Here is a 20,130-nt window from a genome sequence, read left to right on the forward strand (position 1 = left end):
TTCTTGGCTTTTCTTTACTAGGAAATTGATTATAGAGATTTCTGCAATGGTGAAGGCAATGTAAAAATTGGTTACTATAACATACTTTTTACGCCATGTTTGAAAAAATAAATCCAATGGAAAGGTTATAGTCTGAAAATCTTCATTAAATTAAGTTAATATAGGGAAAAAACTTTAAGAGTTCATAAATATTTTTCAGTGCTGAATAAAGATATAACATAACACTTTCTGCTGTGATTTTAATAGTTTCTGAGAGCATGAAAAATTTCTAGAACTATAATGTATAAATGTTTTCAAAAGATTATATTAATATGAGGGAAAAATCTGTTGTGAAATAAACTGACAAGATCTTGTATGAATTCATGTTATCTTTAAATATGATATTTGTGTGAAAATATCTGGAAGAAAAAACAAGATGGTGCCACTCACACATACAATGTGGTTGCCACAGTAGCCATATTAAGAAACTTTTTATCGCTACTTCTGAATGGATAATTGTGTCAGCGTGTCAACATGTGTACAAAATACTTATGTTGATGTCTAGCAGGTCCTGAATGAGAATTATGGTGCTGTACAGACATCCTATAAGGCCACCAATGTGGCCATCCTGAAAATCTTGGTATAACTACTTCTCCTGAATGAATCGTCATATCAGTGAAAGACTTCTTATGTCTAGTTGGACGTAAATGAAAATAGTGCCAATCTAACCTCCAATATGGCTGTTTTAATGGGCATCTGGAAAACCCCTTCCTTGCTACTTCTCCTAGATGGCTGGTCATTTTGACATTGTGCTTTCACTAGATGACCTATTTGATGTCTGGTTGGCCGTAAATGGAACTATGCATATGGTTTTGATGTCTAGTTGGTCCTAAATGTGGTTTTTGCTGCTCATAAACTTCTAATGGTATTATAGTTGGTTCCTTAATGAAACTGCTGTACAAAATTAAAAGGCCTTCTCACTTTCTGTCAAGTTGGATACAATTATCTTTACCAGCTAGGATTTCTTGATCCTCTTTTTTATACATCAACCCTTCGCATATGTAGTTAGCTAAAACAGTATTTTGAACAATTAATTGCCCTCTTGCAAATACAATCCCAACTGCATGCTTTTACCAGTGTGAGAGCTCCTTATATAAGTAGCTAAGTATTCAGTAACTGAATTTCCACATCCACATGCATCAACTCAGAATTAAAAGTTGCAAAACATATACAAATTTGAAAATCTTGAGACATGTGTCACTTTGCATGGTGGGTGTTATGATTTAAATGCAACAAGGAAATTGAATTAGGGTTAATTTCTTTAAGCTGTATTCAATCATGGGGCCCTGGATTATAGAATGGTCTAGGCATACACATCACTAATCAACTCTCTCTAGTCCAACCAATGTGTGTATATGAGAAAGCTTGCCAGTAGCGTTATGTGTGTTGATTTCTTCCAATAAATATGTTGGCTGCCATGTAAAGTCTATGATGTCCTGAAAAATGGTGTTAAGCTCCATACAAGCAAGCTAAACAATCAATGATATAATGGAACAGTAGACACCATTTTAGCTAAATATGCCAAGAATTGATTTAGAGACTTGGTTAGTGATGATGACTTAAAATTGGCAAGGGATTAAAAAGATAAAAGAAATGACCTTTCATGGCACTGTAATATAACAAATGAGGAAAAACAAAAGTTTATTGCATTTGAACCTTTTGTTTTTTCACAGTTTCAATTTAAGTCATAAGGCCCCTTATTTTGCCTTACCAAACATATAGCAAGTTATTACCTCAAGCCCTAGCACTAATAATGCCTCACAAGTAAGCAGTCTTTTATGAAGTCTCAGGTCTGAGTATATGTCTAGCAATACTTATGTCCAGTTTGTTTATAAAATTCTTTCTCACATGGTACAGTTTTCAGAGAGACACGATAAATTCAACAAGTGTGGTAATGAAGGGACAGGCATTCTTTATTTATGCACACATCCCAAAGGGACATTGCTATGTTTGAATCAACACTGAACTGAAGAATGGAGCATCAGCTGCATCAATTAAAATATTGTGGCCCACACAAAATACTGCAAGGACTATAATCAATTTATGAGTGCAATGGGCATGAATTACTGTAGCAGACTGGAGGAAGTAATCCGAATTTATTAATATCTTGAAGCTAAATATAGTAAAGTTTTCATCTATAATCTGTGGAATCATTTTTGCACACAGTTTGCAGGATTTGTCTTTGGGTCATCGTTTTTCTTTTTCTTCATCTTTCTAGCTTATGGTATCTTGATAAGTCTTATGGTGCCGTGCAACTGCACTTGATGATTACCACAGCCAGTGACATTGTATCAAATCTTCTGGGATCAGATGATTCAATGCAAATTCCACATAACCTATCACCATCCTCATGTTTGCCATCTGACTTACTAAGTTATTTTGCCTAAATAATAATAAAAACAATCTGGTCTGATGTATTGATAGCGTTCTGAATGACCATAATATATTCTCTGTATCTATCCTAGAAAATCCTGAGTGGATTGCTGTTTGGTTTTAATAAACCAAAGTAATCCAATGAAAGGCATTTTACAGACACAAGTGTCTGTTTCCTGTATGCAGTGATTAAATGATAGTATTATGTCTTTATTTTTTTAAAACTGATGATACATATGATCACCTTCAATGTGCAATATTAGTTATGTTAATTAACGAGTGGGCAATATTTGAATTTCAAAGATAAAAGTGTATGCCATGATCACTTTAGTAGGATGATTTGTCAAGTGAGGTTATCTTTTCTGTTTGAATAAATATTGTTAACTAAACTATTTTCGCAAGTTATGACATAAGAATGATTCAAAGAAAGAAAATTCATTAAATTGAACATATAAAATGTAATACTGCAACAGAGTCTAGATGAACTATTTCTTCAGAGACACAATCCAGACTCTGTGGCAGCAAAATTATCAAATAGAACACAACTAAGAGACAATCACATTTTCAGTCACAATGGTTTGACAATTATCAATGGCTTGAATTCATTGACTGTGAAGGCAAAGTGATTTGCAGTTACTGCAAAAAAAGTTCCCAAACTGTCACAGATTTTAAATTCTACCAGTGGACTTGTAAGTGTAACTGACAAATTCAGGATTTAATCAAGCAAGTCTCATGATAGTATTATACCTAATAAAGCAAAATGTAGCACAGTATATTCATGACACTTAGGCCAGCATGTACAAAATATTCCTCAAGTTACAGTTGCTAGCACTCCACTAAGAAATGTCATTTTATAATAAATAAAAATGTAATGGAAAAAAAAATCGATAAAGTGATTGCACTCTTTAACATAGCCTACTACCTAACTCAATAATGAAAATGATTTGGTTCATTATATCTTTGTGTTTTATGGAATAAATGCATACATCTGATTGAATTTTAGGCAAGAGACTGAACTTTTGGGTTAAGTTAAAATGTATGTGGAACAAATGCATTTTCTAAAACTACTTGTATCAGTGTGCATTGTGACTTTTCTTTAAGATAACTCTAAATGGTACTGGGTATATATCATTTTCTTCAACTGCACACTGTTGTCTTCCATTTGATTTGATGACTTACAGCTATACTGTCTACACAGTAGGCCTCAACGTCAGGAAAAATTCTGTATACTTCAGTTACAGCTGAAATAAGTTTTGCATTAGTACCTGAATCAGACAAAAAAGGTTGTGTTCTGGTGTGTGAATAGAAATGGCTAAAAGTAATATAGACAAAAGCCATAAGAGTACACAAGTTACATATGAAAACCACCAATTCACTTGCATGTGTGGCATACAAGTTCAAAGATTTGCTTCATGTTTATTTCTGTACACACATTGTTCAACTCATAAGATATTTTAAGAGCTATTTCTCTATTGTATGCATAATTCATTTACAAATGTGATTAGTGGGCCACACCGAAGGCCATACTATTAGTTCACTTGGCAATATGGTAACGTCAGCTGAAAAGCATAATCATCCATTAAAAGAGCATTATGATATGAACATTAGGTATTTAGGACATATAGATTTTTCTTTTCCAAATGGAGTCCAAGTAATTATTGCCCAATCCAGGTATAATTTTGTACACAAGTAAAGAACAAAATAAGATAAATCTTCATTTATTTGCAATTGACAATACACTTCTTAATGAATATACACTTTTGCATTTATTTTGTATCACTTGAATAAACAATATTTCTTTCAGTTCATTTTAAACTTTTATTTTATATCACTTGAGTAAACAATATCTCTTTCGTTTCATTTAACACTTAGAAACAGGTTCTTCCAGTTACAATAATCAACTCTGGAAACAATAAACAAACTGGAACTTTTGACCTAATTATATTACATTTACTAGGGTTAAAACAATAAATTCCTTAACATAATAAATTAACAGTTCCAGTTAATCAAACACAAAATCACCTTTTATACAGGGTGTGAACTGTTAATATTTACAGGATAAAGCTTATAGTTTCCAAATTGATTGAAGCTTACATGTTGCAGTTGCTGGCACATATCTATTTCCAGCATGGTTTGCATACATTCCACCTTTAATAATTTTGTTACTTCCCTACCCCACCCCATTCAGTAACAAGTATCAAAAATCAGGCTCATTCTAAGGCAAAGTCTGTAACTTGTGTACCACAGTCATCAGAGAGACAAAGATGCAAAACTTTATGATGCCTGTCAAAGGAAGAAAACAGTTTGTTGTTTACCCAAGTTTTGAACCAGTTAACTTGAATTCTCAGACCATCAATTGCTACAGCCCCACTAATTACAATTGTTAGGGAATAATGAGAACTCACCTTCAGTTATCTGTGTATATATATAATTTTAATAACCAAGAATACCGGATGTCTGGGAACATTATAGCATTCAATGGTAACGTCAGAACTGAGATGAGAGAATTAAACAAGCATAGTACATGACATAATATATCCATAAACTATTGACTGGGAAAAATACTACAGAACACCATTTCTGCTGGCAGTAAGATGTTGAACCTATATGTCATAAATATCAGGTTGGACATCTAGGACCAGTAATATTCATAATGGGCAGTACCCACCCCCCACCCCCCCAAGTGAGAAGGGCCTGATTTGTAATCTAAGCCACCCAACCTATCACAGCCTTTATAGTACTTGAAACAAATATTGAGTAATAGTAAAACAAACTCTGAAAGTTATTAAAACCAATTTGTTATATTTCCATAACTCTGCATAGTTAACTGTGCAAGCAGACTTAAACATATCAGTGTATGACAGTTAAATTGAGCTATAGCATCGATTAACAGAAGCTACGAATTCATCAACAAGCAGTGAACAATCATCTTCACAATAAATGTCAAACATTAGCATCCATAAGCTGTCAAGACAAGTTGTTACACTGGATATATAATCATCCATTTATTTCAAACAAGCTGTGAAAAACGAACCTCACGTCCGCTATATGTACGCTGGCCATTGCAAAGGATGCTTTAATAGATTAATGTTTATCGTCGTGTCTTGACAACCATTTTGCGCGCGCACACCGGAAAGTCATGCTATATATTTGTTACTTGTGAACGTATTCGTGGGCAGTACGCTATATATTGTTCCCGTGACCGTATTCACGGGCAGAATGCTATATGTTTGTTCTTCGTGAACGTATTTTTGGGCAGTTACTTTGTCATCTTCAACCTAAAGGTCAAAACTGCCCATGAAATATATATATCTGCCCACGAACCGAAAACATGAATAGGACTATAACATAAGTGTATATACTTATTTTCAACATATACATAATTACTATGTAAGAAATACAACCTATGTATATGTATTTTGATTTGAAATGTAAACTATATCATGTCCTTCCCGTAAACCCACTTTCGGGATGACTGCCCACAACGCACCTAAAACGTGTATATATATATATATATATATATATATATATATATATATATATATATATATATATATATAGAGAGAGAGAGAGAGAGAGAGAGGCTCTGAAATTTATTATTTATTTCTTTTGTTGCTTTTAATATGTTCGTCATATATTGATAATAATTCCATTATTGAAAAAGAAGAGGTATGGTTTAACATTTCGAGGTATCTTCTGATCATTTATGTTCTCCTCTATTTCGGTCCATATATTACAATATATTTGCCCTAGTTCCTGGTTTACATTTATTTATAATAATACTTTATAAGCCTTACTGAGTGGCTATTTCTGTTCATATCTTTCACTTCCAATAGCTTCTGTTGTTTTTAAACTAGCCTTCTTCAATAATATCTCCACAACCCTCTTTCGATAATTCATTTGAATCTTCCTTACCATGTTCTCCCTGCGATAGTATATTGTATTTCCACCGGCCTCTTTTATATATCTGAGTACTGGGTCGTTTTTAACTTAGAGTAAAAATGCTTTTGTTTTGCCATTGCATAAAATACTCCATTATCGTCTATTCATAATCCAGCAAAATTCTATCAAGTTTCGATGTACCAAGAGAAAATGTAAAAATTTTATATTTGGTTTTCTAATTAGGTTAATTCTAAATTTTAATAAAGTGGTAATCATCGTTTCTTCTATGCCCTTAATCTAATTATGCTATGTTTTTTATCCATTGTTTCTAATGTTCCAAAACAGAGTTTTTCGCCAGTATAATATCTCGTTCTACAATTTCTCGATTTTTATGTTTCGTTTCTTCTATTTTTGAATTTCTCGATTTTTATGTTTCGTTTCTTCTATTTTTGGATGATAACTCAAACATGTTTTAAAACTTTATTTTGTGTTTGTGTTTCTTCTAGACTGTAGATTAGCATGACAGGTTTCTGTTGGTGGTAAACGTTGTTAGTCGTATAAATTGAGTATATTTTATGTTATGTTTTGTCAGGTTGGTACGTTGGGAGTTGGTAATGTCAACTTTTGCCAATGCTCATTACACTGGACAACAAATTTTTACAAAAGTCATGTTACTGAAATAAAATTAGTCAATTCTTATCAATTTTTATGTGCTGAACACGAATATGACAGTCAAATTGCAAAATTGGCTCTAGTTTTTTTGTAATCTGCAAGAAATTAATGTTTACATAACGAAATGCATTCCAATAGTAAAAGGTCAACTGTAATAGCCTACCTATAAAAAATCAAGTCATTGACTACATCTTAGATTTCTTCGCCTGCCTCTTGTACAGCTGTTCGGGAGCATCTCTGAGGAGTGTCCAGCAGTAGTCAGCCAGCATTGTAGTGGACCATTTTCCCTGGTATCTTTGTTCCATTGTTGCGATATCTTGATGAAAACGTTCGCCGTGTTCATCACTAACAATACCACAGTTGCTAGGAAAGAAATCCAAATGGGAATGAAGGAAGTGAATCTTTAGAGACATATTGCAGCCAAGTTTCTTATACTTCATCAACATGTCTTCTACTAGTTCCTTATAGTTTTCTGCCCTAACATTTCCGAGGAAGTTTGTAGAAACTAGGCGAAAGGCATTCCATGCTTGTTTCGCGTCACCTTCCAGCAAGTTGTTGAACCGGTCATCTTTGAAAAGCTCTCGAATCTGAGGACCCACAAAAACTCCCTCTTTAATCTTTGCTTCGCTGAGTCGAGGGAATTTTTCATGCAGGTATCGGAATGCTGGCAAAGTCCGGTCAATGGCTTTCACGAAGTTCTTCATCAAACCTAGTTTGATGTGAAGGGGTGGTAGCAAGATTTTCTGAGCCTCAACCAGAGCTGGGTGTTGGATATTCTTCTCTCCAATGGCTACATTCTGCCTGTGAGTCCATTCCTTCCTCATGTAGTGCATTTCCCTTGCTCGGCTATCCCACTCGCATAAGAAACACATGTATTTTGCATATCCTTGCTGCAGTCCCATTAAAAGGGCAACTACCTTCAAATCGCCACAGAGGTGCCAGCTGTACTTGTTATACTCAATGGAATTCAGTAGCTGCCTTAAGTTATCGTATGTCTCTTTCATGTGGACAGCATACGCTACTGGAATAGATGGAAGAATGTTTCCATTGTGCAAAAGCACAGCCTTGAGACTCAGTTTCGAAGAGTCCACAAATAGTCTCCATTCTTGTGGGTCATGAGTGATTTTTAAAGCATTCATGAGGCCCTCAATATCGGAACAGAATATCAGATTACTTTCCTTTCTGAAGAAAGGCTCCAATTGCTGGTGGCGCTTTCGATATGCAGTAATTGTGACATCTTCTTCTAGAAGATTCCATTGTTGGAGTCTTGATCCTAGCAATTCTGCCTTGTTCTTTGATAAGTCCAAATCACGAATCAGGTCATTTAGTTCTTCCTGTGTTATTCTGTGTGGGGTTGATGATGCACCACAGTGAAAATCTGGATCACTGCATGCTGATGGACCAGGAGAAGAACAGGTCGACTCACCTTTGTCTTCGTCAGATGAATCAAGAGAATATTCTGCTGGAGGTTCTGGAATAGGAAGTCCCTCACCATGTGGAACTGGTCTCAATGCAGACGGAATGTTTGGGTAGACTATTCTCGACTTCTTTCGCTTCTTGCTTGGCTCTCTCCACACCATTGGGACTGCAAACGGCATTGATGACCTTTTGCAATTCAACCACTGTGAAAGCTGTGTTGTACATGTAGCACAGCATATATGCGGAGCCCAAGGCTTGTCTTGTTCACCAACCTTGCATCCGAAGTAAAGATGATATGCCTTCTTCACTTGAGAATTGATACTTTTCTTCTGGTTGGCAAATGTCACTTCCCCACAAATATAGCAAAAATTGTCCGCGGTATTAACACACTTTCGAGGCATTACTGTTCTTTATTGTACGTAAATGGATAAAATAATAAGTTTTATGTAACAGTAGCTTGAACTGTCTCGCACAACGTCTAAAATATTTTAAATGCTGAACCTATCTGATTGGGCTTTATATAGTACACTGCTTACGTCAGCTTCAGCAGCCGCCTGGCATTAGTATAATAGGCCTACACATGTATAGTACACTGCTGACGTCAACTTACTTCAGCAGCCGCATGGCATTAGTATTGCATTGCATCAGAAAATGATGCAATCAACTGTGGATGATGTGAGCATGATGGTATTATGCAATGTTACATCATTATTCCGGATGTTGCTGCAGTCCTACTGGAGAAATTTACACAGTGAAACATAGAAAATGAGGTATATGAATATCTTCAAAACGAGAGCCAATACAAATTTTTCACGGTTATATTCGTGTTCGGCACACCAAAATACTACAGATTAGGGCCTTTTCAAGTCAGTAATGATTTCACTGTTGACCAGTGTTATTCGAAATTGTTATCTTTCGTCTCTACATTATATATATATATATATATATATATATATATATATATATATATATATATATATATATATATATATATATATATATATATATATATATATATATATATATATATATATTATACGGTATAAAGCGATCGAACAAAATCTTTATGCTTATCTCTTTCTTCGTTACAGTTATATAGTAATGCATATTCTACTCATACAATTTTACCTGTGTCGGAATTGGCCTGATTAAAAAACGCATACTTTTTCTAGTCCTACTGTAGACCAGTCAAGAGTTTGTAATTGAACTAGTTGTTTTTGGACAGATGCCGCGCTGAATATGCTATCTTGATTATTTCTCCACTGTGTTTTTAAAATTATTTAGCTTGTTTATAATGTGTTTATGTTCTTTCTAATCCAGTTGTATCTATATTCTCTTTCTACGAGATTCGAAAATGCAGATGGTAGTCTTTAATCTGGACAATATCGGTACCAGTTTCGTTATTATTATCAAATTTATCAACCAACAAACCGTGCTTGCTTAATATCATTATCACAACATGACGACGTAGTGACACTATAGCAAAACATGACTTTTTCAATGAAATAGGCGTGGGCGTCTATTGGTCACACATTATTATATTGATAAGCACGCGAAACATTGATGTTTACACTGTTGTATAGCATATATTGGAAACTAATAATCTTATGTACAATACTGTTGGGGCCAGGGGTGGGGGTGGGGCGAGTGATCTTATGCTTTCACCTTTGTTGGTAGTCTCAGTTGTTACAAAGATTAGTGGTTGGAGCTAGTCACGGAATAAATCATTATATATAATGATATTGAATTGTGAAAAAAAGCATTTCCCGGTCTTCATGTTCGAGTAATTTAAATGGAATGGTATAATGTGTGTGTGTGTGTGTGTGTGTGTGTGCGTGTGTGTGTGTATGTGATGAGAAATATTTACCAGCAGACATTAGTAAAGAGCTCAGTTTTGTATCCGTAAGGAACTTGACCAATGTCGTGTATCCATGGTTCATCAAATATTGCAGAACGCTGATGTTTTCATAACTACAACTGGGCGCGAGGAGACTGAGAAACAAAAACAAGTATACGTGTTTCATGGCAGCTCTATTCTTTACTGAGTAACCCAAAGTTCTTATCAACGAAGCAGCGACGTCTCCTGCTCAGACAAGGTAATCTAAGGTGAACACGCGATACAAGAGTGGTGGTGGGTTTGGTGTTTACGGCACCGCAACATATGCATTTTTTAGCGCTGAAACAATCGGAGTAGATTGCCTTCCCATAAACACACCCTTGTAGCCGACCCGTGCTGTTATTAAAATTCCATCCGGTTCCGAATCCAGCACACAAACCACTGAGCCGCCGCGACGCCTCCAACGTAAGTGATATGTACATGTCGGCATTGATTTAAAGTGAAGAAAAATTGTTTAGGTGAAAAAATTACCGTCTCTTCATTACATTTTTATTTTGTAAAAGCAGAGTAGATTGCTGGGATTAAATTTCCCAAGAAATGTTTATGTTCGGTCAGAATAGTAAACATTATATTGATGACTTGGCAGGTGGCATTCATCAAAATAGGACAATCTTTTTGTTTTACATCCGGTGACTTGAAAGTAATTCGGTTGAGATGAAAACTCGGCATTTATCCTTGATATATTTATCACCTTTAGGACTTTTTTTGGCAGTACTGAGAGTACTTATTGGTTACCTCATTTGTATCGGAAAATATGAACGAGTTTGTTTTCTTCTGAGTAATACTGCAGGGCTTGGGAGTGTAGTTTTAGTCCGAATAAATGAGTTCATATTTTCCCATGCAAATGCAGTAACCTTTTTATTATATACTCATTTCTTTTTCCTACCTAAGGCTTAATAATAAAGGAATGCAATACAAGAAGAATACATTACAAGAAACAAAGTAATTTAATTTATGACGTATTTCAGAATAAATGTACAACCGTAGATCCATCAATATACAGTTACAATATCTTTTTAGAGAATGAGTACATTCCCTATCACTTTTGGAATGCAATTTGCAAAATAGGAGTATAGTATATATTGCATTTGCATACGAACCCGATGACGGTCGAAGATAAACGGATTGGTGTGAACGATACAATTATTTGTAACCTTTGGTTGCACTACACCATGTAACACTCAGCCAAACTTTTGCCTATTGCTAACAGACATAATGAAGATTAACTATCGTTAACATATTGTGATTCAATACAAATATTGAATGCTAAGAATATTATTACACTGTTAATTACAAAAATATGACCAAACACTACAATCATTGTCAGGCATATAACAAGAAACATTGGCCTCCAGCTATGTTGGTGGTGTGGACAAATTAGAGAATGCACAATGCGGATGTGCCATATTTGCTGGAGATGGTAAGTGCATTGTTTTATTGTTTAGCAGAACTTATTCTACGTCAAATTCCTTTATATTGCTGTTGTTGTAGGGTTTAACGCCATTTTACAGCACAAGATAGGGTGCACATGGCGGCCAGTATTAATGGTGGAGGAAGAACCCGGAAAAACCCGAAATGAACCACCCACCCACGAGAAGCTACTGGCAAGCTTTCACACATACCCATATAGGCCGAACCAGAGACTCGAACCCACGCAGACAGAGGTGAGATGGCAGTGATCCGTAGACCACTCGGCCACTCGAGGCCCCTCCGTTATATAAACTGTTTTTAATGTTCAATTATACTTCCATATACCACATAGTGAAAACTGGAGGTGCTGCCAATATATAAATTGCCTCCAAAACAAAGATGCCGGACATGGTAAAAATACATCAAACATTCTTATGACAAAACATCGTACTTAATATAATCTCAAAATACCCATGTAAACAAATGATGTGAAGATGTTATACTAAATGCTTACCACGCTTTACATATACGCATGCGACTAGAGAATGATACATTGACCTATACATTGGATTAGCTGTAAATTGCTTTTTACATTGGATTAGCGGTAGATTGATTTTTACATTGGATTAGCGGTAGGTTGATTTTTAAATTGATTTTTACATTGGATTAGCGGTAGGTTGATTTTTAAATTATATTAGTGGCAGGTGATTTATGCAGTGAATTAAAACTCGATTTTTACATTGGATTTGCAGTAGGTCGATTTTTACATTGGATTAGTGGTATTCTGATGTTTTAGATTGGATTAGTGGTAGCTTGATTTTTACATTGGATTAGTGGCACGTTGATTTTTTACATTGGATTAGTGGTATACCGATTTTTACATTGGATTAGTGGTAGGTTGATTTTTACATTGAATTAGTGGTATACTGATTTTTACACTGGATTAGTAGTAGGTTGACTTTTACGTTGGATTAGTGGTAGGTTGATTTTTACATTGGGTTAGCGGTAGGTTGATTTTTCATTGGATTAGTGGTAGGTTGATTTACAAATTATATTAGTGGTATGTGATTTAAAGACTGAATTAGCGAAAACTTTTACAATGGATTAGTGGTAAGTGATTTACCATGCTTTTACATATACGCATGCATTGGATTAGTGTTAGGTTGATTTTTACATTGGATTAACGGTAGGATGCTTTTATATTTGATTAGTAATATGTTTCTTTTTACAGGTTGATTTTTACATTGGATTAGTGGTACGTTGATTTTAGCATTGAATTAGTGGTACGTTGATTTTTACATTGAATTAGTGGTGCGTTAATTTTTACACTGAATTAGTGGTAAGTTGATTTTTTACATTGAATTAGTAGTACATTGATTTTTACATTGAATTAGTGGCACTTTGACTTTTTCATTAGGTAGTGATAGGCTCATTTTTACATTGGATTAGTAGTACGTTGATTTTTACATTGAATTAGTGGTAGGTTGATGTTTAGATTGAATTAGTGGTACATTGATTTTTGCACTGAATTAGTGTTACGTTGATTTTTACATTGAATTAGTGGTACGTTGATGTTTACATTGAATTAGTGGTAAGTTGATTTTTGACATTGAATTAGTGGTACGTTGATTTTTGAACTGAATTAGTGGTACGTTGATTTTTACATTGAATTAGTGGTACGCTGATTTGTACATTGAATTAGTGGTAAATTGATTTTTGCATTGAATTAGTGGTACTTTGACTTTTTCATTAGGTAGTGATAGGCTCATTTTAACATTGGATTAGTGGTACGTTGATTTTTACATTGGATTAGTGGTAGGTTGATGTTTACATTGGATTAGTGGTACGGTGAATTTTACATTGAATTAGTGATAGGTTGATGTTTACATTGAGTTAGTGGTACGTTGATTTTTGAACTGAATTAGTGGTACGTTGATTTTTACATTGAATTAGTGGTACGTTGATTTGTACATTGAATTAGTGGTAAATTGAGTTTTACATTGAATTAGTGGTACTTTGACTTTTTCAGTAGGTAGTGATAGGCTCATTTTAACATTGGATTAGTGGTACGTTGATTTGTACATTGAATTAGTGGTAGGTTGATGTTTACATTGAATTTGTGGTACGTTGAGTGTTACATTGAATGAGTGGTACGTTGATTTTTACATTGAATTAGTGGTACGTGGATTTGTACATTGAATTAGTGATACGTTGATTTGCACATTGAATTAGTGGTACATTGATTTTTACATTGAATTATTGGTACTTTGACTTTTTCATTAGGTAGTGATAGGCTCATTTTAACATTGGATTAGTGGTACGTTGATTTTTACACTGAATTAGTGGTAGGTTGATGTTTATATTGAATTAGTGGTACGTTGATTTTTACATTCAATTAGTGGTACGTTGATGTTTACATTAAATTAATGGTGCTTTGATTTTTACATTGGATTAGAGGTAGGTTGATTTTTACATTCGATTATTGGTAAGTTGATTATTACATTGAATTAGTGGTACGTTGATTTTAACATTGAATTAGTGGTAGGTTGATTTTTACATTGAGTTAGTTGTACGTTGATGTTTACATTGAATTAGTGGTGCTTTGATTTTTACATTGGATTAGAGGTAGGTTGATTTTTACATTCCATTAATGGTAAGCTGATTATTACATTGAATTAGTGTTACGTTGATTTTTACATTGAATTAGTGGTACGTCGATTTTTACATTGAATTAGTGGTAGGTTGATTTTTACATTGGATAGTGATAGACTGAATTTTGCATTGGATTAGTGGTAGGTTGACTTTTACATTGGATTAGTGGTACGTTGATTTTTACATTGAATTAGTGGGCCTTGGAATTTTACATTGAATTAGTGGCACGTTTATTTTTGCATTGAATTCGTGGGACGTTGATTTTTCCATTGGATTAGTGGTGTGTTGATGTTTACATTAAATTAGTGGTGCTTTGAATTGTGCATTGAATTAGTGGTACGTTGATTTTTGCATTGAATTAGTGGTACCTTGATTTTTACATTGGATTAGTTTTATGTTGATGTTTACATTGAATTAGTGGTTTGTTGATCTTTGCATTGAATTATTGGTACGTTGATTTTTATATTGAATTAGTGGTACGTTGATTTTTACATCGAATTAGTTGTAGGTTGATTTTTATATTGGATTAGTGCATAGCTGATTTTCACATTGGACACTATGGTGGTGGACTGCGTTTTACATTGGATTAGTGGTAGACCGATTTTTACATTGGATTAGTTGTAGTTATAAATATTTAATTTAATTTAATTTGTTTGTTAGTTTTTAATATAGTTTTACTTTTAGTTTTTATTTTTGTTATATGCTATGAGTAATGAAACATTGTATCTAGTTGCTGACCTTGTTCCAAAAGCAGCGCCAGTTTTGGTAAACAACTTTTTTTTTTCATCTTTTTCAGAGTAAGAAACATTAAGTTCAGTCAAGGTCATACCAGGACTACGAGATATTTATCATGTCCCAATTAGTATCAGACTTCTATTTTTTTCCCCCAGAAGAATGAACTTTTGACCATCTTCCGGAAATCTGTTTTGCATTTTAGTTTGTCGTATAACTGATGTTTTGATAAATGTTTTTCAGTTGGGCTAAGGAGGCAGCGAGTGTCCGAGTGGTCTAAAGCGCTCACCATTCCGGATCACTGCCATCTCACCTCTGTCTGCATGGGGTCGAGTCCACGGCTCGGATAGCGTGGGTACGTGGGAAAGCCTGCCAGTGGCTTCTCGTAGGTCGGTGGTTCTTCCCTGGGTTTTCCAGGGTTCTTCCTCCACCAGTTATACTGGCCGCCATGTATAGCCCATGACTTGAACAACATGCATGGTGGTTTTGATTGATAGTCTTCTTCACATCCAGAAAATAATGTAAATCTGGACAAACAAAGCCAACATATACCATGTAATTGCTACCATCTGCTAATGATCAAGAACAATACGAATACATACTAGTACGACTATATGGTCTTAAACTAAGTAATAGAAAAGAGAAACAAACTCAAGTTTTGTAATAATCAACAAAATAATATATTTCCCAGAACACAAAGTGAAAATTAAAAATACCTTACAGTATGATGTTTGAAATCTTACAGTCCTAAAAGTACTACCACAAATTCAAAAGTATCGAGTATTACAAATGAGTTCCAATGGTGTTCCGATTAAAATCAAATACATAGTACTGATGTAGAATACACTGCAATCGTTTGATGTGCTAGCCGTCTTGATGTATCACAGGGAAACGCTCAAACAGTGGAACTTGTTGGATGAAAGTGGACAAGTTGCAGATCAGAGGAAGCGTCACCAAGCTTTTTTCAGCTTCTTCACCCGTCAAGATGGGCTCTGCTTCTACCACAATGTGACCGGTCTGTTCGAGGCAATCGGAATCGCATGCAATAGTGGCGCCTCTTAATTGACAGCTCATCCAGGAGAATCAAAGCCGTGCTGCTCCTTAATGGCAACAAGTACCCGTTTCTTCCCCTGGCTCACTCGGTGCACCTCAAAGAGGATTACAACAGCACCAAGATCTTGCTGGACGCCTTGAAGTATGATGAGGACGGCTGGGAGGTCATCGGAGACTTCAAAATGGTAACATTCCTGATGGGTCTCTAAGGCAGTTTTACCAAGTGTTTCCCTGCTATATTTGCCTTTGGGACAGCAGGGACACCAAGGCGCACTACCAGAGCGGGAACGTACTACAGCGGACCGAGTTCTTTGTGGGGACGAACAGCGTGAAGTGGGAGCCATTGGTGGACCTCCGGAAGGTGCTGATGCCACCACTGCATATCAAAATGGGCCTTATGAAACAATTTATAAGAGCTCTAGATAAAGAATCGGCAGCCTTCAAGTACATTCAGAACTTCTTCCCTAAGCTGCCTGATGAAAAGGTCAAAGCTGGTGTCTTCGTCGGACCACAGATAACGAAGATCCTGGAGTACAATGAATTCTCCAAGACAATCATTAAAACGGAGAAAGTGGCTTGTCACAGCTTTGTCGCAGTGGTTTGGGGATTCCTGGGCAATCACAAGGACGAAAACTATGTGGAGCTATTTCAGACTCTGGTGAAGAACTACGGCACAATGGGCTGCAGGATGTCCCTGTAAGTCCATATCCTTGATGATCATCTTGATAAATTCAAGGAGAACATGAGAGCGTACTCGGACGAACAAGGCGAGCGATTCCACCAGGATATACTGGACTTCGAACGCCACTACCAAGGACACTATAACAAGACTACATTTGGGGGCTGATTCGTGAAAGTGATTTACAGTAAAATCGTAAATCTTGAAAAACTACTCACTTCTAAATCTTTTGTAATCATTTTTGTATTACTTTAGTATAAATACATGTTAATTTTGATTCAGATGTTGTTTTATTTTACTTTATGTGAACGAAAAGACACAAATAACCCCGTTTTTTCATTGGAAATAGGTAAATTTCAAAATATCACTGTCCTGGTCACAAAAGAAAAGTTTGTGGGGAATAATAGCCATTTTCTATACTTTTTAGGCATAAGCAATTAGGAAATAACACTTACTACCCAGGAACAAAAATTGTGTTACATAGCGTTATTTGTCAAGCCAAAAGTAAAAGTAAACGTGTGTTCCGAAGATGTACCCAACAGTGGACAGGAAGTGCTCGGCACACGATGTTATCACTTGGGAACAAGGCTGCAACAAAGGTGCACGACATCTTTGCTGTTTACTTTTACTTCAACCACAACACCGGTGAATGCGGTCTTCTTTTTTATGAAAGCTTGCAAGCAACATAAAGATACACTCAGGCATCCCTCCCAAGTGCCAAGCCGTATAATGTTCTCCACATTACTCTGTGACTCTTCTGCTCTAGAACTGCAGCATTCACAAGATTTCTTTTCTCCATGTCACTATACAAGGTATCTATTTCAGTGTTTATCCTCAGCTCGATCTGCTGTATACATTTTCTAACGTTAGGCAAACCACGCGCTCTTTCTGTTGCTTGTTTCAAGGTTTCTATAGCAGGAGATAAAGTACAGAATCTGTGCCTAACAATGCGTGTGCGTCCAAAACATTTGTCGTGTTCTCATCCATCTGTTTATTTTTATATGTAATATTTGTTTTAGCTCTTTTAATACCACTCTATTTAATTACAGTTATTTATTGTCGATATGTTTCCAAATAGTTTCACTAGTTGTGCTTTGTATTTGTTCATTTACTAGCTTTTTTTGCAATTCTTGTAAGAGCTGTGTTAAATTTTTATGTACGATCATCTAGATTGGTGACACGGTTATTGTTGAGTTTCTGTGAGTTGTTTGACGCAGTAATTTTTCTCTCTATCCTTTAAAGACAAGAACCTTCTGGAACCTCTAAGAGATGTTTTCACAAACACAAGATGTTCAAGGGATTCAATGACATTACACACGAACATACATATATATCACCACATGAACTGTATCACAATATCCATGCGATTTTAAAAATGTGCACGGATAATAATTATGGTTTAGTTAAATGTACCACACGTGTTATATTTTGACAGTATAAAAGACATAATATTAATTGTATAACCAGAGCGGTTCAAGGTCAAAAGACTTTACTAAATTCTCTACACTACTCTTTTTATGTAAACAGTCGAAGCCTTTACTTTAGTCTAAATTTAGCTGCACTCTAACAAAATACAGGGCTCCATATGTTTTCTGATTGATTCTTAGACACTGACAACTATTATGACATGGTGATTGACAGGTGAAGCTGCATACGCAATTGATCACCCGTCAATGTAAAGTACCACTATAGAAGGCTACTAATCGGTACACCATATGAATTACCAGCATATATTATCGTATTATACCCTGTTTCTCAAGGTTAGGTAACGACGTTCCACCGACTCTACCAATCATAAATCATACGTAGGATATCGTACATACCCCTTTCTTGCGTTTGACTTATCTCGAGTTTTTATATAATCTATATAAACATTTATATAATCTCAATCTAATTTAATGTTTAAACGTTCTTAACTTTCTTAACAATATCTCGTCTGGTTTTAATGATCAGCGATTATCGTGGATTCCTACAAATTCCTTTCAGACAAGTAGTACGTCAGTCTGTTCAGGAACTGTTTTGTGATAAATGCGCTGTTTAAAGGACTACAATGTAAATCTTGGCATTAAAAGAGCATACGTGAAACACGCTATTTTTAAATAACATCAAATTCTTAATGTTTGAAACCTACTAATGTTACAAATTTGGAAGCTTCTAGCGTTTTAAAATAGCCTGCGTAAATAATAATGGTTGACCGCTCCTTTCAGAGAGTGGGGGACGGAGGGAAAGATCCGGTATTGCAATAGATGCATGAAAAACACAGCATACATTTTTGTAATGAAATGATATATTTCACCAGGAAATTTTATTAAATTGAAGATCAATTCTGATCTAGAGATAAGATCAATGCTGATCTAAATGCCATATATGTTAGAAGGTATAAGAATATCGTTTATCACGTGCACAACACCATTGGTTGCCTGGATGTCAGCTTCAATGATCGTGATGTTGTTAATCCAAGTTTGACCTGCGGACAAAAAGCAAATATTCAGAAAAGACCACATAAAGGTCTGATATTTGTATTAAAAGTATATAATTTGATAGAAAGAATCTAAAAACGTCGTTTAGGATGGTAAAGAAATCCTTTTAGATAAAAAGACAAACATATCCAAAAGAATTAAATTCTCAGTGCGAATAGTACTGAGTTATTGAGATAGTGATCAGAAGCAAACATTTATGACTTGACGTTTAATTGTGTTCGTGGCATAAGAATACAGTTGTTTACGTTGATAATCCATTTCTAATGGAGAACTCGCCCATATTCTTTTTGAAATTTACAGAAACTTCGTTATTGAGACGTAACATATGTATGACTCTCTCCCTTTCGAGCCACTAATACTGATTTGCGAAACAGTTTGTTTGTTTATCTGCATATGAATTTTACTTATTATTCGTTTGATCCATTTGTAGTATTCAATAATTTGTGACAATAATAGTGATAGTAATAAAAGCAACACAAGTTGTAGATTAAAAAACTTACAATGATTTATATGATATCAGTAAATAAATACCAGTCTGGTATTAATAAGTGGATTGGATGCAGACCTGTTGGATTTCACTTGACATCCAAAGTTAAAACTTTCTTTTTAAATAGTGCGCAGAAATTGGAAAGGATTATAAAGCCTAGTGGCAGGATTACTTAGACTCAGTGTCAAAATGAATTACTATTGCTCCAGTTTATCAAAATCAATGAAATTATCAAAGCTGGAATTCAGAGCCAATACTCGTAGAGCTATCAAGGCTGGAATCCAGAGCCAATACTCATAGGACTATCAAGGCTGGAATCCAGAGCCAATACTCCTAGAGCTATCATGGCTGGAAT

The 20,130-nt window shown here is 35.2% G+C and overlaps 2 protein-coding genes across 2 annotated transcripts in view; both read right to left on the reverse strand.

The window, feature by feature from the left end:
* Nucleotides 1–4,309: 4,309 nt before the first annotated feature.
* LOC149797480 (uncharacterized) lies at nt 4,310–8,564 on the reverse strand. Its single transcript, XM_089960765.1, has 2 exons — nt 6,936–8,564; nt 4,310–5,118 (listed from the first exon to the last, which is right to left on the reverse strand). The coding sequence occupies exon 1, from the start codon at nt 8,562–8,564 to the stop codon at nt 7,152–7,154; it is 1,413 nt and encodes a 470-aa protein (XP_089816891.1). The 3' UTR covers nt 4,310–5,118; nt 6,936–7,151.
* A 10,542-nt stretch (nt 8,565–19,106) lies between these two features.
* The window catches only part of LOC149797481 (periostin-like), a 29,540-nt gene continuing 28,516 nt past the window's right edge, over nt 19,107–20,130 (reverse strand). The window contains exon 6 of the mRNA XM_089962289.1: nt 19,107–19,275. Within this exon, the coding sequence (XP_089818415.1) occupies nt 19,163–19,275 (113 nt within the window). The 3' untranslated portion in view covers nt 19,107–19,162. The remainder of the gene's footprint in view (nt 19,276–20,130) is intronic.

Source organism: Sinohyriopsis cumingii, chromosome 6 (genome assembly GCF_028554795.1).
Source record: "Sinohyriopsis cumingii isolate HCF-2022 chromosome 6, ASM2855479v2, whole genome shotgun sequence".
Lineage (NCBI taxonomy): Eukaryota > Metazoa > Mollusca > Bivalvia > Unionida > Unionidae > Sinohyriopsis > Sinohyriopsis cumingii.

What these genes read in the sequence shown, in the direction of transcription:
- LOC149797480 (XM_089960765.1), bottom strand. Translation starts at nt 8,564, where the DNA reads ATGCCGTTTGCAGTCCCAATGGTGTGGAGAGAGCCAAGCAAGAAGCGA.